At 43.5% G+C, this 24,755-nt stretch overlaps 1 protein-coding gene, 2 long non-coding RNA genes and 2 pseudogenes across 3 annotated transcripts; all 5 read right to left on the bottom strand.

Annotated features, from left to right (window-relative positions):
* Positions 1–1,984: 1,984 nt before the first annotated feature.
* LOC103642581 (protein IQ-DOMAIN 1-like) lies at positions 1,985–4,334 on the bottom strand (annotated as a pseudogene).
* Positions 4,285–5,099, bottom strand: LOC103636942 (60S ribosomal protein L23A-like; annotated as a pseudogene).
* An 8,075-nt stretch (positions 5,100–13,174) lies between these two features.
* LOC103641323 (disease resistance protein PIK6-NP) lies at positions 13,175–18,433 on the bottom strand. The gene has a single exon (XM_008664673.2). It carries the CDS (start codon positions 18,193–18,195, stop codon positions 13,534–13,536), a length of 4,662 nt encoding a protein of 1,553 aa, XP_008662895.2. The 5' UTR covers positions 18,196–18,433; the 3' UTR covers positions 13,175–13,533.
* A 3,704-nt stretch (positions 18,434–22,137) lies between these two features.
* LOC109942975 (uncharacterized) lies at positions 22,138–22,804 on the bottom strand. Its single transcript, XR_002265552.1, has 2 exons — positions 22,722–22,804; positions 22,138–22,195 (listed from the first exon to the last, which is right to left on the bottom strand). It is a non-coding gene; the product is annotated as an uncharacterized lncRNA (long non-coding RNA).
* Positions 22,805–23,231: 427 nt separating this feature from the next.
* On the bottom strand, positions 23,232–23,651 carry LOC109943163 (uncharacterized). Its single transcript, XR_002265882.3, has 2 exons — positions 23,460–23,651; positions 23,232–23,360 (listed from the first exon to the last, which is right to left on the bottom strand). It is a non-coding gene; the product is annotated as an uncharacterized lncRNA (long non-coding RNA).
* Between the last annotated feature and the right edge of the window lie 1,104 nt (positions 23,652–24,755).

Below are 24,755 nucleotides of genomic sequence, written 5' to 3'. Positions count from 1 at the left end.
GTGAGCCTTCAGCTGCACCTGACATAGTTGATATAGTTTATGATTTCATCGAGCATCACTGCCTTGCCCACCACCCAAAATGAGAAACATTTTACTCTAAATTCAAACCTAAGCAGCACACCAAACTACTCGAGTGACAACAAGTGCCTGATGTTAATTGAGTGAGTGAGTGAGAGTGTCTTCTCGGTTACCTTGTTGCAACTCGGCAAGAGATCCTGTAGCGGCTTCATCTGCTAGCTGATCTTCTCCCGTCTCACATGAATTATACATAAGAAGCAAGGAAAAAAACTCAACACACGAATCTCTGTAGCCAGCAAGGATGATGATGCAAAGAAATAATAGTGCAACAGAGCCTTAGGGAAATGTACCCTCTCCATGAGGTTGTGACAGTCCATCGCCTCGCCATGCCTTGCTCGCCACGCCTTGCCCAGACATGGATGTAGTCCTTGGGCAGCTAGGGGGGCTTCGTTGCGTTGTCCTTCCCCTGCTTCTTTCCACCATTCCCGGGTTGTCCTCCGTGCCACCGCGCTTGGTCGATATGCACCGCTTCCCATTGGATTCCTCCTGTAGAAAACACAACCAGAATGAAATACAATAGGATGATGTTTTGCTTCTATTGTTGATCAAGCAAGAGATAAACCTCATATTTCAGATAACATTCGAGAACATCTAAAAACATTGGACTACTTTCAGCACTCTTGCTCCCCTTAGCTCCACTTTTGTTAGAGAAGTCTTTCAGTTCATTCTATCAGAAGTCCGGCTGATTTACAAACAAAATGGGGAAACATATTAATGGATATTGATATCAAAAATGTAAAAACAAAATATTATGAATGGTTACCAGTTACCAGGTTACACTCTGGAAAGTAAAGTTTCATTGTGTGACTTAGTTGTGGTCACTCCAAGTATTCACAAACAAGTGCAGTCAGTAACCTACCTGCAATTTAACAGACATCCTCTCAGGTGGTATCTGGTTGAGAACCATCCCGCCTTGTGGGTTCTGAACCTGCTGCCCTTGAAGCAGTTTCTTCGCTGAAATGAGGATGTAATAGTGACAGTGGGTAAATGATTGAGCAGCAGCACACTGTCTGTGTGTTTAAATGCTAGTTACTCACCAATCTCATAGAACACGTCGTTCACATTGGTAGCTGTTTTGGCAGAAGTTTCCATGAAGAAGAGACCATTCTCTTGAGCGTACGCCTTTGCTTCCTGCAGCATAGGATAATGTTACCTAATGTATTTTGTTTCGGTTCAGTAGACACCATCACAATCAAACGAGAGGAAGACAAAAAAAACATTGCTGCTATCATGCACCAACATTTTCATGCTACAACTGACAATGGCGTCCTCCGCAGAGACGAACCAAAAAAAGTTAGCATTCCTTGCAGCTACAGGCGAATCAAACATTTCTTAACAGGTTCCTCATCAATAGATAAAACCCATCTCGAAGCTGTTTCTAGATTATTAATATGACATTTGTTTTGCATAGTCTGTTTTTTTGGAAGGATCACTAATTCCTGACGCCTGGATGACAATGTTGCCAGTATTGATTACAAGTTAGGGTATAAGCAAATGCATTATCCTGAAAATAGCAGTTATAAGTGGTTAGACGATGGCCCTTCCCAATTAAATGATGATATCTCAAGTGTTAACCCAACTTGTTGGAAAAGGCAAAGGACTGAAGGTATATTCCATGAGTATGCATATTCTGATAATCTTGTAATGATGGAAGATATTCCAACTGAAGGTTATTTTGCTCACAAACAAGAGACTGAGCTGATTGGTCCAGAAGTTGAAATACCATAATCTTGCTTCAGGGCTCTCAATAAGCCAATGGAATGACGTCCAATTTTGTGCAAAATAAAACCAACTTGAAGGAGCGTATGCTTATATCACGTGTCAAGACAAACATGAAAGAGTTAGAAATTATGTTTCAGTGTAGTTCTCGATATGTGAAACTACACAAATATCAAATACAAGTGGATCAGATTGATGACATGATAGTGCACAAGAAAGTAGACCTCACTTGGCTCAGCGGAGGAGACACTCTCTATTGTGGTTGTGGCTTTTTCTCTTGACTCCCCTTCATATATTTGGCCTTTGGTTTTGGAGGAGTGCCAGCTACCTTTGCTCTCTGCTCCTTTGGTACTGGTTTCTTCTGATCGGAAGAAGGCGACGGTGATGGCTTCTTCTGATCAGTAAGAGAAGCTGAAGGCAATGGCTTCTTTTTCAGGGTTTTCCGGTCATTGATATTGTTGCTTAGGGTAATGGAGCCCTGTAGCTTGAGAGCTAATGGGTTTGTGGTGTTCTCTTTCTTCGCCCGTGCTTTCTTCGGGTTCTCAGGGTGGACCATGGATCGCGACTCCCATGGTCATGCTACGATCCAGCGGTCCATCCAGCTCCAGCCCCAGCCATCCTTACCGACTTCATAGCTGAAGTTTCCTAGACTTGTGGCAGACCTTGCTCTCCACTGCCAAAGGGTAAAGTACATCGTTCTGTTAGGTGCACTCACAATCCTGCTATTCTCTTGAACAAATTATGATTGGTTTTAAAGTTAAGTCATGCGTGCAGATTTTAAATGAAAATTTGAATTTTATTTATAATTTGAATCTTAGTGGATTTCTACAACGAAATGAGTTACAACATCCGAATTAGTAAGTATAAACCTGATGGTTGAACGCGTACGCCATAGCTCGCTCACGCTTTACTGCTGCTTCTTCCAGTTGTTGTATCCTAACAAGAATTTCATCCATAGTATTCGAGCCTCCATTCCATTCAATCTAATACAAGATGGAAACAAACAAAAAATACAATGTCATCAGATAAATAAGTGATGTGATCTGCAAGCAAGATGAATAAACGATGAGAACATGTGCATGTCAACAGATCAAAGCACAAAGAAGAGGAAAAGCTGTGAGATGAAATGAAATGCACAGGACATAGGTGAAGAAGAGCAGTATCGGATTTAGGCCCGCGTACATTGGCCATCTCGATGCCATCCACAACGAACGGAGCGTCCTTCTCGCCCGTGCCAGACTGCTGTGCATCGACGACATGCTTCACCGTGCTAGACACGCCTCGTCACCTTCTCGCCACCTAGGGACGCCAGAACATAGGTGAGCAGCACAGGACATAGATGCAGTCACTGAAACAAGATAGGGACATAACACATGTCACAAAGTGTATGATTTTCACCATGAAACTTTTGAGATGGACCCTGATTGATTTAATTAACAGCTTGAATCGACGAACAGTGCTGCCTATAAAGCTACAAAGACAAATCTAGACTGAATAAATACAAAATCTTTAGTGTTGCCAAATTGCAAAATATCTAGCACAAAGAAATTTATAGGCAGGAGGTGCTTCAGGATAAAGACTGTATTGTTCCTGCAATTCCTGGTCTGTCCCTTCACCCTTACATACTCTATGTATATAGTTCATGCAACATTTTTAGTATCCGATGGAGAATAATACCATCACTTTGCGTGCAGTGTTCTTCGTTGTTTCAAAGAAGTCCACATTCTATAAAGACTTCAAGGCTAGAAACTGGTCTTTGCCATGAAACAGAACCGGACACTAAGGTTCAGCTTAAATTGATCTCTGAGACGGGTAGCATATATGGCAAGAAAGCAGAAGATGCCCTCTTGTGATCATGGTCCTTTGGTTTAAAAGGAGTGTGCTTTTTTCAGTGTCTGCAGACTGACAGTCTTTTGTTACCGAGATAGACAGAAAAAGGTAAGGTAACCCTGGCAATCTGCTACACTAAGCAACAAAATTTCAGAAGTTACCTAAGATCACATAACCTGTTTTTCTTACAAAGTTGTGAGGTAACTGCCATTTTGATGATTGACTATTTAGCCATAACCTCAAGACCTAACACTGTAACGATCACATAAACATATCATCTAACCCAATGCACAACAATACCTTGCTATTGAAGAAGGGGCACATAGACTTCTTTGTTGCTGCTTAATTTCTCAAAAACAGTGTATTCTAGATCAGTTTGGCTTGCTTATTTTCTGATGAAAAAATGTTGCAGCTTTGCTTATTCATATATGTTCAAGCATACACACTGCAATCAGAGTAGTACAATACCTGACTCTGGTGTCTCTGACGATGCTGATGGCCATGCCGGCAGCGAGGCCAGCAAGGCTGCATGCGAGTTCGAAGGAGAGGTGTGTGTAGCCGTCTAAGAAGTAGGGCTTGGGCTTGGCCTTGGGGTTGATCCCGGCAGAGATGATGGCGGCGATGATGAGGTCATAGATGCCGAGGACTCTGGCCATGACGATGAGGACGATGGACTTCATGACAAGCTTGAGGCGCATGACGCCCATGGAGGCGACGCCGACGCCACTCTTGGTCGTCTCATAGGCGACGCCCATGCCTAGACACCAGCGAGGGTGAGGGGCCAGGGGAGTGTGGAATGGATGGTTGGATCCAGCTGGTGAAAGAGACATAGAAGGGAGGGAGGGGAGATCCGAAGGGTGCTTACATGAGAAGCTTCACGTAAGCCTTCTTCTTTCCATCAGGCCTGGACAGACACAGTTAAGAATTAACTCATAGTTGCACAACATAATAGATTATGCACAAGAAAATAACACTGGACCAAATGCTAACCTGATCAGGGTGTTGACCTTCTTGGCCTGAATGTCATACATCTTCTTGACAGCAGCCTTGATCTTCTTGTCTGCCTTGAGGTCGACAATGAAGACCAGAGTGTTGTTATCTTCAATCTTCTTCATCGCTGATTCTGTGGTGAGGGGATACTTGAGAATTTGGTACTGATCAAGGTTGTTCCTTCCGGTAGTGCTGATTCTTAGGTACTTGGGGTCCCTAGCCTTCTTCAGGGTCTTGGGGCGGTGAAATGTCACGGACGTGCGAATCTTCTTGGTCTTCTTCTTTCCTGGCCCAGACTTCACAGCCTTGACAACCTTCAAGGCCTGGTCTTGGCATCACCCTTCTTGGCAGGAGCAACTAATCAAACCACAGTTAGATAAAACAGTCAGGTCATGAATACAACACAGTAAGCCTATCGAATGGAAATAATTTGTGGATTTGGGCATGGTGATTGTGCACTAAAATAGACAAGCTTTGTGCATAGTAAACAATATACTACAATATGTATTGGTAACATTGCATTACATATCCTATCTGTATTTAGGAGACAATGCAGTAATTATAGTTTGTTAATTATATACCCACCCTTCAGATAATTCTTGGCAGAGCAGATAATTATAGCTTTGTGCAACGATCATGTGCATACCTATGGATACAGTAGGTTTTTTTAAAGAATTTGTACCACATATTTCTTTAATCTTTTACTTTGTTGTCATCTTTTCACTGACTATTACCTGATTTGAGCTGTTGGTTTCAGATCAGGACAAAGATGGTTGCTCCTGGAGGTGAAGCTTTCGGTGGGGTCATTGGTGTTGCCCGCCACATGATCCAAACTGAAGGATTCTTCTCGCTGTATAAGGGATTGGTGCCTTCTCTTATCAGCATGGCACCCTCTGGCGTTGTATTCTATGGAGTGTATGACATACTGAAGATGGCTTATCTGCATTCTCCTTAAGGAAAGAAAAGGGTATCGATGATGAAGCAACAAAAACAAGAGACAAATGCATTGGATCAACTTGAACTGGGTACTGTGAGGACTGTACTCTATGGGGCCATTGCAGGTTGCTGTGCTGAAGCTGCTACATACCCATTTGAAGTGGTCCGTAGGCAGCTACAGATGCAAGTAAAAGCAACCAGAATGAATGCGCTTGCAACATGCCTTAAGATTGTCGACCAAGGTGGGGTACCAGCACTGTATGCCGGTCTAATCCCCAGTTTGTTACAGGTATGTATTCTTTCAGCAGAGAACCTACTTCCACATATATGTCAATGGTGATCCAACACACATAGCAGGGACAAACACCGACATCGAAGGGAGAAATGGATGAACAGCTGCACAGAGCCTTGGAAGGAATCTGCATAATATAAAGAAGCATGAATTTAGACCTTTAAAATAGAAATTGACCAAAGTGGGAGACAAAGATCAGAAACATAAGGGAACTGTCCAATCTAGCACAGCTCCCTCCCATACTTCAGTTCAAAGCAATGAAGGGAATACCATAAATTATATGGATCATTGATCCCATGAATTATTCCATGCTAACAGATTGATAAGTGAATTTGGACTAATAGAGAGCAAAAACTTGCATGACATACGTGACCTGGTAGTGAACCATGTAAATTTAGGTGGGTACAACAGTGTGAGAATTGTACTTCCCAGCACTATACGGGGAATAATGCAGTTGGCACTCTTTATTCTCCATCACTACCTGTAAATTTAATCCAAACTCAAGGGGGCACCGTGGTTTATTTGAATCCCAGAAGAAACAGGAAGCAGAGCAAAGTATAGGAAACATTCCACACAATCTGCACCAACAAAAGAATCCATCTAATCAAACACATTGGGATTTCTATTAAAAAGAGAATTCATCTAACCAAGAGAAAAGGGAATCAACCTGAGCCAAGATAGATCTCCACCCTATGCTCATCGGGGGGGCACACCTGCATGAGGACGATGACAGGAGAAGAGCTGTGGTCGAAGGATACCTGGATCCAGATGTGTTTGGCGCAGGGGAAGATTGCCTCCGAAGTTGTCAGGTCAGGCCAGAGGAGCAGGCTGTGTTGGAGAGGCGTGATGGCGGGTTGCTTTAGGTCAAGGGATCTAACACCGCGTCGTCGTCGGGAAACATGACGCTGCAGGCGCCTTCCACGCCGCCATCTCCATGTCCTCCACCTCCTTCGTCAGATCAGATCAGCACTCACCATGGAACCTTCCAACGAGAGGTGTCTCAGTCTTGCACTGCTGATGCGGTTGTCGGGGCCAAGGTCGCACGCCTTGTGGGTGGCGATGGCAGCGTGGAGCAGTGGGATGCGGCGAGGCGGAGCACGCGTGGGGGCGTGTCGCGAGGCGCGTCGCGCGCATCACAACGAGATGGACGGGGGCGAGGGAGCATTGTGAGGTTGGCCGCGCGCATCACGGCAAGACGGACGCCGTCGGTGACCCCGAGGACTCCGCCTGGTCAGGGCCACGGTTCAGATCGGTTAGACGACAGGTCAAATCAGGAAACGGCGACGCGAGATTCTTCGATCCGCGGGGTGCGCTCTCACCTTGGGGCGCTTCGGGAAGGTACGGACGAAGAGGATGGCGATGGAGACGTGCGCTTCCCGGCGGCGGCGACGGAGCTCCGGCGAGTCTCCACCCAACGCGCGCCCAACGCGCGCGGAGGACAGGGGAGGAGGCGACGCGGGCAGGTGAGGTGTGCGGGCAGGAGGGCAAAACAGGAAATGAAAAAAAGGCAGAACGCAAGGAGGCAGCCTACCCCTTACAGCCTTAATAGTAGTAAAGAAGGCGCTGGAGTCTTCTAGTAATAGTCTCATCATCAAGGGATTTGAATATCTCTTTCTCCGTATACCAAACCATCAAATCATTCATCCAATCATCTTCAATTTTGTTACGCAAATAAAATATGGAAGTACTATTACCTCAATATCACAACCATTTGTTCTTTAACAGAAACATCACGTGATTCATCAATAAGAATAGAGAAGTTTATATCTCCTATTTCTTCTAGGATGTTCTCTATGATATGTTTAGCACAACACTTTGCAAGATCTTTTTGAATATGTGGTGATATCATAATGCAATTTCTTGGAGCATGCTCAAAAGCATCTCATTTCTTTAATTTTATCTTTCATCCAATAAATCAATTCTAGAAAATTTCCCTTATTTAACGAACTAGATGATTCATCATGACCACGAAAATCCAAACCTTGCATCAAAAGAAATCTGGAACAAGCCAATGAAGAAGTCAAACGAATTTTATAAAGGTCTTCAACCTCACGACTATCACTAGATATGATAGTAGATATGCTTTGTCTTTGATTGTTAAAATCATCAAAATGTAACCTAGTATTATTGTGGATACTGTTAACACCACCAACATGTGATTTCAACCTTTCAAATGCATCCTTCCAATTATTATACCCAACTTTATTGAAAGCTTTATATTTATCACCCTTCACTGCTTGCTTAAAAAGAAAGCAATAAAAGCAATATACTGCATCTTTTGATTCACTATACTCCAACCAATCATACTTGTCATACCATTCCTCTTTAAAAGGCCTTGAACTTTGTCCATATTGTCTACGAGGGAAATCTAAACCCTTTGGTTGGCATGGACCATTCAGAACATATGCCCTTCTCACTTGGTCTTGGACATCTTTATCATATTCATAAATTTGCCTCCTTAAAGCGAGATCTGCATCTATGTCATCCGGATTGAACGTTCCTCCAACAGTTGGTGTGTTATTCACATTATTATTAGCACCAGTGCCAGAGCCTCTTGAAAGTGGCTGGAAAACCTTCTCATTTGCTCTGAAAAATTATAGAAACAATATTTGATAACACACAATAGTTGACCAGTTGTTAACCAAAATTCTATGCGTTGGTGCATTTCGTCGAACATCTTGCGCTGACCAGTTGTTAACTCTGCTTTGGCCCTTTGGTGCTACAGGAGTACAGGACGCCAGGTCGCCGCGCTGGTGCTAGCAGAGTAGCAGTAGCAGCCTGCCTAGGCCTAGCTACAAGAGTACAAGTGCGAGTGGTAGAGTGGGAGAGCAGCCGACGGGCCGAGCGTAGAGCGCAGAGCGAACACGGGAGAAAGAAGAAGGGGCAGGGGTGGCGGTTTGCCTATGGCCTGTGGGGCGGTGTCGCGGTCCGCGGTGGGATGTGGGGCGGCGACCAACAGAAGACCTGAGACTCCTGGGTGAACAGCGAATGGGCGACCACTGCTTAGGCGCTGCGCTCGGCGGCTGAGATCTCCTGCTCCCCCTAATCCTCTACGGTATTATGAATATTATAAAATTTGAGGTGGGGCCATGGCCCACATTGCCCACACTATAGATCCGCCTCTGATTTGAAGGTGTATATTATCCGTCTGTATTTCGAATTCGATCCGTCTAACAAGGCTGAGATTAGGGATAGCAACGGGAAATTCCCCGTCGGGGAATAACTCTCTATCCCTTTCTCAGCGACAATTTTTTTTGCCACGGGGATCATACGAACGCTTGCGGGGGACATTTCTTTCCTATCCCTATTCCCCGCGGGGATCCTCGTCCACATTTAAATTATAATTAGGACATACGTTCTTTGTTATTAATATAAAACATTGTCACTTATACATATTGTCAGATGTAAGAAATCATTATGTATACATCAAAATGAACACAGTTTGATAATAAGTGGTCTCTTGACAAGGTAATTATTTATTTTTATTATTAACTAGTACACGAAAACATCGTCACATGGGTCCCCGTGGGAAACGTGAGGGGAATGCTTCCCCATCCCCGTTTACCCATCGAGGGGTGAAATTTTCCAGTTTACATCCCAATGGGGAAAGTTTCTTTCCCATCCCCTAAGGCCCTGTTCGGTTAGGGGTAGATTGAGGGGGATTGGAGGGGATTCAATCCTCTTCTATACAAATTTATATAGAAGGGGATTGAATCCCCTCCAATCCCCCTTAAACCCCTTCAAACCGAACAAGCCCTAATGGGGAAATTCCCCGTGGGCAGTTGGGGAGCAGGTCCCCATTTAGGGCTTGTTCGGTTAGCTCTCAATCCATGTGGATTAAACGAGATTGGGTGGGTTTAAATCCCGAGCAAGTCAAACTTCTTCTTAATTTTTTCCAATCTCATCCAATCCATGGGTAACGGGATTAACCGAACAAGGCCTTAGAGATGGCAATGGGTAAAAACCCGCTGGGTATTACTTGCCCAAACTCATACCCGCGAAGAAAAAATACACCCGCTAAAAAACCCATACCCATGACGGGTATAAAATTTTGCCCAAACCCATACCCATACGGGTTTCCCATACCCACTAACATCAACATAAAAAATAATTCATCATGTAAATGACAATCAATACATTAATAAGTTAGCATAAAAGGAACAAGTGATAACTAATTTTAGCCTAAAATTTGTTACATAAAGTTTATTTCAATTAGAACATATTCAATTAATAATATTATGAGACATATTTATAAGGAATGTTGATTTTAAGGCGGGTTTTAAAAACCCATGGGTTTGCGGGTATGGGTAGTGGAAGAACAAACTCATGCCCACGTACCCGTTGGGTTTTCATTTGAACCCATTAACAAACCTATGGACAGAGAAATTGACCCAAACCCATACCCTAATAGAGCAAAAACCCACTGGGTTTTGGGTAGCGGGTACCCATTGCCATCTCTATCCCCATTGCCATCTCTAACTGAGATCTGATCTGTATCCGAGTTCAGGTATTCAGTACCTGATCTATATCTGTGTTTGTATACTCAAAGTTGGATATTTAAGATACCAATATTCATTTAAATCTTATCCGCCATAAATTAATAATGTTGGTTAGGGGTGAAAATGATTGATAAACACAAACATTTCCATTTTCATGTTTTTCTTCAGAAACGAAATCGAAAACGATAACTCTAGAAACGAGAACGACATCGATAATTCAAAAACATCGGAAACGAAAGTTTAGTATAGAAAATACACCAGTTACGATTGAAATCTAAGATATAATCGGTAAAAACGGTAACATATACCCTCCATTAACTTCAAAAATCATACAAGTCATAAATCCACATAAAAGCTAGTAGTAATATATAAATGTTCACAAATTCATGAAAAAATAAAGAATATCTCACATAGTATTAAAGCAATATCCCATAAATATAAGTGCATACATATAGTTAGAAAATCATAAGGCAATACCTTATAAAACGAAACTATTCGATTGAAAATGCATGATAACCATCAAAAACCATAAAACAATACCACACATCAAACTATGGAGCATAGAACTAGCCATATAACTTTTATAATAATTTATAAGACATTTTAATATAGGGTAGGAGGTCACAATATATAAGGTATGTAATACAATAATAAAATCATTATCATGTATTTAAATAAAGCAATAATAAGTCTATTAGCATATGACTATATAATCAAGATGTGTATAATGATATGACACTTGCATTCTAATCGTACTCTTACTATTGGCATAGTAAATATAATTGGTGTCCTCTTGGTCCTTCTCAAGTTTTTTTGTGCAAATTATGAATATATGTATCGAGAGTAATAATTGGTAAGAAAACATAAATAAGATTCATAAAAGGTTATAAACAACTCTAAACTATATATCATTAGATAGATCTTGATTTTATAAAAATAATAAAATTAGCTTCATATTTTTCTAAGTTAAGATAAATTTATTATAAATTTATAAATTTTAGTTTAGATTTAATATTTTCTGAAAAATACTGAATTCATTACAGACGGTAAAATACCGAATAAAAACAGTATTTTTTTGGAAACGGTCGGAAGAGACCCAAACCATTTCTGTTTCTGATTTTTTTCTACCGATTTCGTTTCCGTATTTTTTGGTAAATGTTTCCCTTTAGACCTAAATTTTGGTCAAATTTTGAAAACAGATTTCAGTATTCGGAAATCACCGTTTCCTCACAAGCAAACTAAACTAGATGAGAAGGCAGAATGTAGCTAAAACATATGGGTTTCTCTAGAATCCAATTCAAATCCAAACAAACTATATAAAAACAAATAAATGAGTAACTATCTCTATGCACTTCGATTACATCCCTATCCTGACTCTGAAGTCTGAAGCCGTTGCCAGGAGCCCAGCCCACCGCCGCACCGCGCGACCCGCCGAGCACCGAAGCCGTCTGCCACCGGTCGCCCGCCAGGATCTCACGGCCACCACGCGCGCCCGCGCTAGGACCCTGGCGCCCTGGCCCTTCTACCTACGCGCCCCTATCTGCCGCTCGCGGCTCGCCCGACCACCGTCGTTGGCCCTTCGCCGGTGCCTCCCGGTACTCGGGCACCGGCCGCGCCCACGCCGCCACGCGTGACGCACCCACACGGGACTCGGGCAGCGACACCACCCAGGCGGCCAACTTGGAGCTGTGGAAATCTTCATCATTGCGAATCTGCGACCTATTAGATGCATTACTTTGGCTAATGGCTATGGTATTGTTACTGTGTGCATACAGTTAACAACATAAGAACCCTTATCTATTAATCCTAAACCATTTCGTGACATTTAATCTCAGTAAAGTAGGATCAGTTTGTTAAGCTGTGATAGGCACACTATTTTGGTGGAATGACTTATAAATTCAGAGTTTAGTCATGAGTGGGCTCTGCAGTTGAGGAATAAGCCAAGGAATTGCAATTTGAATAGTGGGAATGAAATGGTAGGCCTAATCCATTTCTAGCCAATCCACTGACCTCTTTTGTTTGGACTAAGATGTCTCTAGTATTATCGACAGGCATTTGGCTCAATGCAATGGTGTCTTAGAGCTTCTTATTTTATGCTTTAGTCTTGCAGTTTTTATTTGCAAGTAACAAATTTTTATGTATCATAACAATTGAGTTTACATCTAGTTCTGGGTTCCTCTTGTAAAGCGATGATGCTGTATAATTGACTTGAAGTTTTGGCTTTCATTGTTTTTTGCTGGCTTTATGTCTATGTCTATTGGACTATAGATCTTGGACATGCATATTAAGCTCAACCTTAAATTTCTTATTTATTCAGGTTGGTGATGGGACAATAAATGTGGTGCTTCTAGGCGGTCAGGCCCCAGGCGTTTACCTGAATATTTTTTTGCTAATGTTTTGCCTTGCCCGGTTCATAAATTGAAGGTCAGTAAGTATGGGCTCTAAAGTTTAGTTCAAACTAAATTCATGGCTACTCAGACAAACAGACATATGTCTAATTACAAGGATTGAATATTTGAATTCCCATTTAATTGATAGTTGAAGTATTGATGAATTTATGATTGAAATCTGTGAACTTTTTTATAGCTAGGATTTGTGGATTTATGGTTCCAAGGCACTTAATAATTGTTTTGTTTAAATGTTAGTATTATCTATTCAACTATTCCCTTAAAATTATTAGCCTATAATTGATTTGAGACTTTAAATAAACATTAGAAGTTTATAATGGTGCCCAGGCTTCGATTGCGGGCTGGCTCCGCCACTTGAGACATTCTGAATGCATGAGACATGAACCACACACTTGATGCTGCAGAACTCAATGCATCAAACATTCAAACAATAGTGTATATTGGTGTACCACGTACATACAGTATACAATATAGTAACAAATCAAATGTGCAAACAAGCATTGCACTTATTCGTTGCGTTACATGAGAGACAAGCCGTTATGCAGTCAAATACAGAGGAAAGCCACACACAAGTCCAAATACCACTGTGCAGAGAGGGAGACGCATGTAGAACAAGCTACCCACCAATGCACAGGCACACACTCAATCGACGCCACAAGCAGAATATAAATGCACACACACGGATACAAACCGTGGGAGCGAGGGACTCGATGATGAACCTTGAGTTCTCCCTCCCGCGCCAACCCTTGTCCTTCCTGATGTGTGTAGGCAATCTGTAACGCTATCCTCTTTTCCCGCGCTTCTTGCTGCTCAGTACTTCTGGCTCCCCGGGAGGTTTGTAGTGTGTATAATGGATCCTATCTCCGTCTCTATGTTTGTCGATATCTTCTTTCACCTTGTCAGGTAGGGAGTGCCCGATGAGCTCAAGTTTCTTCAACCTCGTAAGGTTCTCGATGCTGGAGAAAGTCTTCATTTCGGCGAAGGCCCACACGAGCTTCTCGAGCTGAGGAGAAGACCCAGCCTCGAATTTGATCCCGGTGACCGTAGGGCATCTCACAACAAGAACATTGAGTCTTGGGAACTCGTCCTTGTTGACGTCGAGTTGGCTTCCATCGTAGGATCCATGTGAGAGCACCAAGCAGCGTATGTTTTCCATCCTTGCGAGTGCCCGCAGATCACCTTGCTTCAGCATTGTACCGTGAAGAGTCACCTTGGACACTTGTTTGGCACTGGAAAGCAATTCGGGAAGCAACACCTGGTTGGTGGAGGTGGTGGTTTGGGTAGGATTGGCAGCGCTAGCAGTGGTGGTAGTGCGGGAAGGGGCAGGGTTACGGATTGTGGGGGTGGAGGAGGGGACATGGTCGGTGGCGACAGCGGAAGCGGCAGTTGGGGCAGAGGGTGCAGGATAAGGGGCTGTTGCGGTGGAGGGGACGGGGGCGTTGGTGACACCAGCAGCAGTAGCAGGGTCAGTCTTGTCGCTGTCCTTGTTACATTTATTCAGCTCAAGCTCCTCTAGTTTCTTAAGGCGATCCACTCCAGCGATCGATTCTATGATTTCAAAGCACAGAACAACCTTCACCAGCTCTGGAGCTGCTGTATCTTCTTCGAAGCTGATCTCAATCCAGTTGGAGCCCTCAACAAGTAAGTACTCAAGTTTCTGGAACCGAACCTGCTTGAATGCGAGTTTGTTGCCGGGATATGTGTTGTGCCGAAGCTTCAGGCACCGTAGCATGTGCAAATTGGCGAGGGCCACCAGGTCGTCCTGCGTGAGCAAGGTGTTACTCAGAGTTAACTTGATCAGTGGAGTGCTCTTGTCGGTCAGCTCTGACGGAAGAATCCGCTTCGGTGTTATGTGTACGTCTCCACTGATGCTGAGGCTCTCAAGAACCTTGGGATGCTCTTTCATGATCTTCTTCTCATCGCGGCCCGTGGAAGAGCCTTCCAGCTCTCTTCGACCTCTGATGGTACTGAAAGTCCCCTTGTGGCTGGTGGTGGCGTCAAGAGTAATCGATAGAGACCGGAGGCACTCATGCAGGTTAGTGACAGCCTTAAGCAGTGTGTCCTTGTCCTTGACATTGATAACCACCCCGAGCTTTCTCAGCTGCCATAGCCTTCCGATGCCTTCCAAGTCTTTGTCACTCTTCACCCTGACATTGGATAGCACCTCCATGTCTGACATTTTGTCGATCTTCCCAGGAACCAGGACATGGCCGTGGGTGCGTGGACTTGGATTTCTGTTTCCAGCAAGCAGACGCTTCAGCTTCAGGAGCAGGAGATCCATTGTGCATGACGCAGGCACCTCCGTCTGCTGGATATCCAGCACCTCCAGCTCGCGAAGGTTGTTGATCTCATGGGGGAGCTTGTCAACATCTGTTCTCCTCAGGCTGAGATACTTGAGCAGCACTATCTTGTTGCAGATATTCGGTAGGTAGTGCCGGTTTTCCCTGAAGCCCCTGCAGCCTTCCAGATCAAGCACCTTGAGCCGAGGCCACTGAGATGATTCAGACAGCCTGTTCAGGAAATTGCTGATATTGTCAGACACACTGAGATGGAGGTCGCTGAAAACGGAGAAGTGGCAGGCCAGGTGGTGCGACAGGCGTGGCTCCAGAATGCGCCGCTTCTTGGCCATCTTGGTAATGAAGTCGTAGGTGACATCGCCCACCATGCAGCTCTTGACCCTCCCTGTCGCGCTGATCTCAGTGGGATGGACAAGCCCCCTGATGACGAGCGCGTCGAAGCATTGCTCAGCGATGCTCACGGCACTGGACCAGCGCCAGTCTTCCGTGGTCACCATCCGTTCCACAACCCACCGCGCGATCAAGGTCGACCGCCGGATCCTGTGCCCCGGGGGGAAGATAGCTAGGTACAGCAAGGAGGACTGGTACTCTTTCTTCACGTCCCTGTAGGAGAACTTGAGCATCTTCATAGCAATGCTGCGGTACGATCTCTGCTGGAGCCCCTCCAGGGTGCTGTACAGCTTCTGCAGCTCTTGTTTGCTTCTCCTGGGCCTGGCGTACAGAGTTTGGGCAAATATCTTCATGCACATGAAGTATGGCTCGCACTTATCGAAGATGGCGCGCAGGAGCCGGATCTGCTGCGCGGCGTCGTCATCGCTGGATGTGCTCTTCTGATGCAGGCCTGTAATCTCCAGCGCGATGTGGTGGTAGAACGCTGCGAGATAGGTGTAGTCCATGGGCTCCCCTTGTGGATGGCAGTATTCTGTCCTGGCTCTTTCTAGATTCCTGTCTGTTTTGGTCAGGATCATCATGACAGCGACACGAGGCAGCAGGCTCAAGGCACTCCTGGTCTTCTCCCACTCGTCCACATGCTGGTAATCTACTCTGAGGATGATCATGGTCTCTTGACCAGTCAGATGACTTCTAATCTTGGCCACAATTCCGTTGATATCCAGCTGCCTTTTGATCTTCCTCTGGAGATCTCCCATCTTCTCTGTGGTTTGTTTAATAATAGGAACCAGGAGTTCTCCGGTCTTCTTCGTGGCTTCATCAACAGTACTAGCTTTAGCTCCCTGACTTGAACCCTGCTGAGCTGAACTACTACCAGTAGTGTCCGGCTGGGCCTTCTTCTCGTCGGGGTTTTCTTGTCTAGGAGCTGCTGCGGTTGAACCCTGACCACCCGAGACATCTGTTTCTTGTTTCTTGTCAGCTGGTTTCTCTTCCTTCAGCTGATGTATAGCCTCCTGGATCATTTTTTTGACTTGGGCCTCGTCCAGGGTTGTTGCTGCTGTTGTTCTTGTAGTGGTATCAGTCTTGGTGGCTTCCTGGGCCTTGGCACCACCGACCGCCTCGAACACCTCACTCAGGATGTCTTGTTTCACCTTGTCGATGATGATCTGAATCTTGCCTGTTGTAGCTTCGGCAGTGGCTTCTTGCTCCTGGGCGTCCTGGGGCTGCCTCGTGCTGTTGTTGTTGCTGCTGCTGCTCACACTTGGGAACACATCTTGCAGGATGCGAGCGTACTGGGCAACGTTGTGAATGATCCCTTGCCCCTTGGCTGCTCCTTTGTTTACTTGATCCATATGCTCTTTGAGACTCTTGGCTGCATTCTGGAGTATGACATCGTAGTGATCTTCCAATGCCTTCCATTGGATCTTCTCGTCCGTTTTGTCCGCAGCAGCAGATGACATGAGCAGCAGGACGAGGAGCTCAGGTAATGCATGGTTTTTGTTCCTGATCTTCTCTTTCGTGATGTGGTCTTCCTTCCGCTTTGGTTTGCTCAGGTACGGCTGCAGCTTCTGGTTGTTGTCCTTCACGTTTTCAATCAGGTTCTTGATCTCTTGAATCTTATCCATCGCTTTCAGTTTTTCAATCTCATTCTTGATTTCTTCAATCCTTCTCCTTTTTTCCTCGCGGATGGGCCGCCACCCCTGTGATTTGGCATCAGCCTGAGTCTTCTGCTGCTTGAGCTCGATCTCCCTCAGGATGTAGTAGAGGACATTCTTGGGCCCCAGCGCCCTCCATCTGTGCAACGATGGGATGTCGAGCAAGATGGTGTTCTTGACATGCTTCTCCGCCACAGCCGAAGCTTGCCGTGCAATAGCAACAGACTCCTCCTTGGGCACCAGAAAGGCGCCGCACCGGGTGTCATGGCGGCCTTGGTCGTCAGGTGCGCTCCACTGTGGCTGTGCTCGGACCTGCTGTATCCACTCGGCGAGCAGGTCGCTCAAGTAGTCCTCCCGGACGTAAATTCCAAAGAGGGCTCTTCTGATCCGGCTGGAAGCGGCAGTCGCCCTTTCCCACGCCTGATCGTGCCCGCCGCCGTCTTCCACGTCGTCGGCGTGGAAGAGAGCAGCAGCAGCAGCTTCATTGCCGCCCTGTGCGCCCGCCGCCGCCCCAGGACTTGCAGGAGCGACGGCCGCCTTCTTTGGGACCTCCACGCCGTACCTCAGCCGGCGCTTGCCGACGTCGCGCGCCCGCTCCTTGAGCACGCTGAGCTCCAGGGCTGCCCGGTGCTGCGCCACCGTCTTCTGCAGGAACCACGGGACCCAGCGGAGGTAGCGCCGGAGCCGGTCCCTGCCCAGGTGGATGTCGGGGTTCCCGCGGTACAGGTACAGGTCGATGCAGTTGTTGCAGTCGTTGGCGAGCACGCGGACCTGGTTCATCCAGGTCTGCACCTGCTCGTCGTGCTCGCCGCCTGGGGGCGTCGTCCTGGCCAGGTGCATCAGGAAGCTGTTCATGCTCTCCATCTCCTCCCGGATGAAGTGGACGTCGCCGCCGACGCGCCCCAGCAGCCGCCACTCGCTGCGGATGACGCCAAGCAACGAGGTCACGGCGCCCGACGCGAGCTCAGCCATTATGTACTGTGTGCTAGCTCGCCGCCGCCGGCCGCGCGCGGCCGCACCGGCGTCGATCGATTTGCTTACGAGTTTAGCTAGCAAGTAAATGCTGAGGGTGGTGAGGTGACCAATGCAAGCATTCTGCATGCATGCATATATAGGACTCCTATCCTACATATGGCCAACCAGCTGCCGGCAAGGCACGCACATCAACGGCAAGGCAAGTATAGTATAGTATTCGTCCGGGCCACACGTGCTGTCAATTCTTTTTCCACGAACAAGTCACAAGTGATTCCTCCATGAGCGTTTCATTTAGCTTCACCTTTGGTCTTTTCTTTTTCTTTCTATAAAGATGAGGATTGGATTCTGCCTGCCACGTCCTCTGCTCTCTTGCCCTTGTGCTATCTATGTACCCTCCGTTTCAAATTATGGGTCATTCTAATTTTGTTAGAGAAGCGAAAACATCTCAAATTTAATTAAAACTACAGAGAATTATGGATATATATATATATATATAGGTATATTACAAAAGTATAATCAATAAAAAAGCATAATGGTACTTATTTAATATCATAAATGCTATTATTTATTATATAACTTTAGTTAAATTTGAGATGTTTTTATTCTTTTAAAAAAGTTTAACTTACTTATAGCTTAGGATCACACTTGTATTCCACGCACAAGTTACCTAAGGTTCTCTGTTGGAAAAGAAGGAAGCTAGGCACACATTTGGTTCCTCTTCCCCTACTCCCTCCTACTACGTATACTACAATTTTCCTCCATATTTGGGAGCTTCAACATCACAAGATCTCTAGTACAAACAACCATACGCTAGCACTAACATTCACCTAGCTGCCGTCATATGTATAGCCATATAGATGTGGTCGATTAGCTTAACGTTCACCATTGCTGCCGCCAATGGCAAGGATTCCACGCACAACATCAAGTAGCGCTAGTGTAGAACACTTGTGTGTGCATGAATCAGCCTCAAACTTAAATGCGTCAACCCACAAGCTTTTGAAACTTCGAATAACAATATACTTGCATTGTTTAGTTCACTTGGACACCCCCAGTCCACATCATCTCCAACTCTGCTATTTGAAACAGCCTACGCGCATCCCTTTCATGGCAATGTAACCAGATTTCCAGACAAGCAACCACTTGATATATTAAACCGTATCAAGCGAGATGGTGACTTAATCAATACACGTGGCAAAGAAAATATCGAACCAATAGAGAACACCAATGACCTTTTTTAGAAATCTCTTGCATGGAAGAAGGAAAAAAAACCCCCACAAACGATGGTGAGGCGATTCCACTTTAGGATTGATTTGGTGGCAAGGGGGTCACAGGGGATTGGAGGGGATTGAGAGGAAAATGAACTTATATTTCATGTGACAAAGTTGGATGCTTTTTGTCAAATAGAATATATCTAGTGCTATTAGTTATGATGATGATTAGAACATATCCAATTTAAGGCTAGATATTCCTGATTACTGCAAGAAAATCTAGGATTTATTTGTTTCTAGAGTGTCTGCTGAGAACTAACATAAATTCATGTTGGAGCCTAGCTCTAAGTAATAACAAGATTGTGGGATACATTTTATAGTTTTTTATTTACATGGTTCATGCAAATGCTCTTTCTATGAACTATATTAAAGTTATTAGGGAAGGTTTGGCAAAGCTTTTCGAAATAGTTTTTCGCTAAAATTCATTCCTCAGCCAAGCAACAAAATTGTGCTTAATTAGATTTTGGTGGGGAGCAGACAAGGATCAATTCTCCATTTACACCGGGAGTTGAGAGCTAGAATACTCGCTCCTCAATGCTCCGTATTCAGTTCACACTACAACCAATTCTCTCGTATTCTCTAACCTGCTCCTCCACCAAAATCAAGTAGAATCACTATACTAGACAATCAAGGAGCAGATCTAGAGAATGCATACCTGTTCGGGATAGGTCCAACTCTAGAAAACCACCTTGCAGCAACTACAACTTGAATCTATGATACCACGTGTGTTGAGAAAATTGTTTGGGAGAGCTCAACATTGGATTTATTGGCCCGATCCAATCACTACACGACGGTTCACTTACAGCGACCTAAGGTTGGTTGCTAAAACGGCCTTCAGCGACCTACAGTTGGTCGCTAAAAACTTTTAGCGACCCATAAGGATGGTTGCTGTAAGTGCCGTCGCTAAAGGCTTTAGCGACCGACCGTCCGTTGCTAATATTGTATATTTAGCGACTAACCGTGGGTTGTTGTACTATAGATTTAGCAACCAACCGTAAGTCGTCATACTATACATTTAGCAACCAACAGAAAGTCGCCCTTTTTACAGTTGTTATTAATAATAATATACATTTAATTAAGCACCACAAATCACAGATTTTTATACACAAATCATAAAGACATAAACAGTTAATCAGTATACCACAGTCATAGATCCATCACATAAGCACAAAAGCACCACAATTATATATTCACAAAAGCATCACAATTATAATATCATTCACAACTAGATCATTTACAGATAGCTAGCTAGATCATTCACAAAAGCTCCAGAGATGATCAGTCACAAAAGCACCACAGCGACATCACTCCAGCTTGAAGCAGTTCAAAAGCCCACAACTACATTACTAATGTTTCATATCACTCCAGCTATTGTTCAAAAGCCCACAACTACATCACTCTAGCTGCTCCAGAGCTGACCAGTCACAAAAGCACTAAAGCTACACTAATGCTTCAAGAAGTTCAAAAACCTTCAGACAACCACTCCATCTTCTTGTATCCTCCTGTTTTAAGGTACAAGCTTTCTTTGTCCAGAACACCCTAGAAAAAAGTACATCAAATTAGTATATTGTTGCTACATTTGCAAATAAAAATACAGTTTTGATGCCTTATCTACCTCCACTAGACGGTGTTGCAGCCTTATGCACCAACTTCAACTGGTGCAATCAAGGTTAATCATCATTAAGTTGATGGCTCATATAAATCTAAACATAAACAAGATAAGATATAGACTATTACTTTCTTGTATGGCCATGCAACTGACATCATGTAAGCATCAGCCATAGTTTCCACATTAGCACAAGGGCGAGGCAAAAATGTATCTCGTTTTAGCACACAAGTTACAATAACTTCACAATATTGCCTTCCAAGGATCTGGCCTCCAACTGTGTTGCTTGGTTTAGTTGAAACAATTATCCCTTTAGCCACAAGCAAATCAAATCTCAACATAAACATATAATATGACATCTTTTCCAACCTGGTGCAAATGATTAAGAATAATTCACTTCAATGTTTTTTAGGGTTTATGAAAATAAAGGTTAGAAAATGTATGAAATGAATGAGAGCATTACAAGATCATCATGTTTAGAGTGTGAAGCTTCAGCAAAGTGCCTTGTAGATCTTGGTGAGTTTGCACCTTGCATCTGATGAAATATTTGATCATCCTCATCATCTAATTCCTCATCTTCAGAAGCACAATATTCTTCATTGTCTTCCTCATCCTCAGCAGCAAACTTGTTCCTCATCACCTTAAGAAACACAATTTCATAGCATAGTACAAGGAATCTAGAAAATTAGGATAAAGCAGCATGAATGAAAATATTGAATACCTTATGTTGAAATGAAGTAGAGTCGCGATGTGACATGGGCTCTTCACTTGCCCGGTCTGGTTGAGCCCTTTGCTCAATTTGAGTCTGTAGCACAAGTACACGCTGTTCTAAAGCAGCCTTCTCACTTTGAACCTTTGTACGAGCAAGAATCTCCATTTGTAGTCTTGTTGCAGTATAAGACTTCAACCCTGGAGTGCTAATATCTTGAGGAGTTGGGCCTAAACCCAAAACACGAACATATCCTTTTGGCTCTTTCGCTCCACAAACAACAGAGAATGCATCATCCTCTTGAATTGACCGGTCATTTAACTCTGGATATACTCCAAGAACATCATTAAGTTGGTACTATAGAGAATTAAAGATGATTCACATCATAAACGGTAATTCAGATAGAAATGCATATTGTACTAAAAATTAACAACAAAGCGTTACAATTATTGGTTTTGCTTGTTCTGTAGGAACTCCATTTTTTCTTGTATGGGTTTGGATAAAGTTTTCATCTCTTCGTGGAGGACGTCCTAGTTTCACAGCCTGCAAACATACTTTGTTATTTGGTGCCCACATTTTAGTAAACAATTTATCAAGTGAGTAACAATGCAGTATGACTTCTATCTCCATATTCACCCTTGGAACTTAAGGTATCACATTTCACAAAGGAAAAAAATGTAACATGTAAGTTCATTGAAAACAACAAGGAAAACGACAATCTATTTTTGAGGACTACAACCTCAATAGGTGGTTTAGGAGTGGGTTCTGAGGAAAACAGCACAGCAGCACAAGTAGTCAAGTGGTGAAAACTGGACTACAGCAGCACAAGGAACACAGAACATCAGCACTAGTAGTAAAGTAGTCAAGTGGTTCTGTTGACACAAGGAAAACAGCAGCACATGTAGCAATCTATTTTGTGTCTAAAATGTATCATTGTTGCCTATGCTTTCAGACTGGACAATAGAGCTTATATATCAATGTTTTTGCTTAGGTCTAAAGCCATATATATCGAATGTGGAGCAGCAGGATGTAATCATGAATAGAGATAGTAAAATACAAAGAACATTACCAAATCATATTCTGAACATGCATAGCTCACACTGCCGGTTGTATGGTGCATCTTTAGCTTTTGTCGATTTATTTCAGCTTTTTCTGAGCGAACCTAAAAATAGAATAAAAAATATGTGTTACATGATTGAAGTATGGTTGCTTTATTAGAACTAAAGTGTAGAGCTTACCCGAAATTCAGAAGACATCCAATAGTTGTACATAGAGTGCCAATCATCATTATTAACCCTCTTATCAGGACATTCTGGAATTTCTTTTATAGACAATTCAGGATTGAAGTATCGTTGCTTTATGGATGCTTTAAATTGCTTCCACTTCTTTCCAGTTGTGCGCATCACCCAGTTTAAGGCAGCATCATCTACATCATAATATGTCTTTATATCCTCCCACAACTCATACTTCTTGTTTATATCAACAAGCCTCCAGTCCGTGGTAGCAATAGACAATTTCTTTCTAACTTGACATCCAATAGCACTTGAAAGTTGTCTAGCACTTTTACCAATAGGCTAACCTCGATCATTGAGTAAAATTTTGATTTTTGGCATTTCAGGTGACCTTGAGAATATTCCCTCCATCTTAGTTATGCCCCTTGCAGGCCTCTTTTTTGTAGCATTGATTGGATCATCCTCGGTAACTTCAACTTAAGCAAATGAAAAGCACATATTGGTAACTGTTAAAAGAAGTTGCATGTACTAAATGATATACATGATATATAAATATGAGGATTATGAGTCATCACCATTGTCGGTGAGAAAATCTCCCACCGTCTGTAAATCAGCAATCGCTTGTTTGTCTTGAGGTTGAGCATTTTGTCTTTGTGGCCTTGGTCGCAAGTTTGGAGGTTTAGTTGTTGGAACACTTTGTCTTTGTGGCCTTGGTCGCAAGTTTGGAGGTTTAGTTGTTGGAACACTTGTCTTATGTTTTTTCTACAAGCAAATGGCATGAATGTTATGCATTTAACTGCTATGAAATATATATATACATTTGCTAAAAGTGCTAGAACTAAAACTGCTATAAAACTGAAACTGATATATAAATACACACTGAACCAGTCATTTGCTAAAACTGCTAGAAATGACTGCTATAAAAGTGCTAGAAATACATATACCCTTTTCCCTCTAAGTCTATCAGTGTCCAAAGTCACTTGCTAAAAGTGCTAGAAATATATACAGTCATTTGCTAAAACTGGAACTGCTATAAAACTGAAACTGCTATCTAAATAATTGTTCAGGAAATGGTAGTTTCACACCTGGTTATCACAGAAGCAATAGGCAAAAAATCGAGTTTGCACCATTTTATTTCAGTCTTGTATTGGGGCTTGTGGTGGGGCTATGGATGGTGTTTTCTGCTCTGTTGTTCATGAACACATGGAGGGTTGCTTATTTTGGGCTCCTCGACGAGCTGTATAACAAGATCTACGTGTTTGTAGCTGTAAAATGGGCAAGTTTGACTATCAGTGCAGCTGTAGAATGAGAGCAGAACATCTTGAAGGGAATATTGTCCAGGACACGACCAATACAATGGAAACTGTTAATGGACTATTCAGGAAGATATATAAAAGTGCTATAGGCCGTGTGGTTTCATCCAAATAAAGACCATGTTCTGATTTATCCTTCTGTTACCTGTAAACCATAATACTTCTTTAGACTCAAGCACTACATGTGTAACTATATTGTTTCGACAGATTTATCTGTTTATCAATACATTGTTTTTCATCATTGAAAGACTGAACTCCAGGTTCAGAATGGCCATTCTATCACATAGTAGCAAAAATGACGCAATTTTTCAGGTTATAATTTTGTAGTTTGGATAGCATTCTGAAACTGATAAGTGGACCAAGGAGAGTAGGAAGCCCAAAATGTTACAGCAAGAACTCGATCTCGCTTGGAACGAAGAAGATGAATAGAGGAAAAAAACACACACACACACACAATACATGCGAATGGCTGGAACACAGAGACACACATTCGTTTGGTGTGGCAACAACCGCTTTTCCGAGACTCTTTCTATTAAAAACTGAAGATGAAACAGATAC

Source organism: Zea mays, chromosome 10 (genome assembly GCF_902167145.1).
Source record: "Zea mays cultivar B73 chromosome 10, Zm-B73-REFERENCE-NAM-5.0, whole genome shotgun sequence".
Taxonomy (NCBI): Eukaryota; Viridiplantae; Streptophyta; class Magnoliopsida; order Poales; family Poaceae; genus Zea; species Zea mays.
This window is presented reverse-complemented; position numbering and strand designations above follow the sequence as displayed.

Coding starts and splice junctions, on each gene's coding strand:
- LOC103641323 (XM_008664673.2), bottom strand. CDS start 18,195: ATGCAGAATGCTTGCATTGGTCACCTCACCACCCTCAGCATTTACTTG.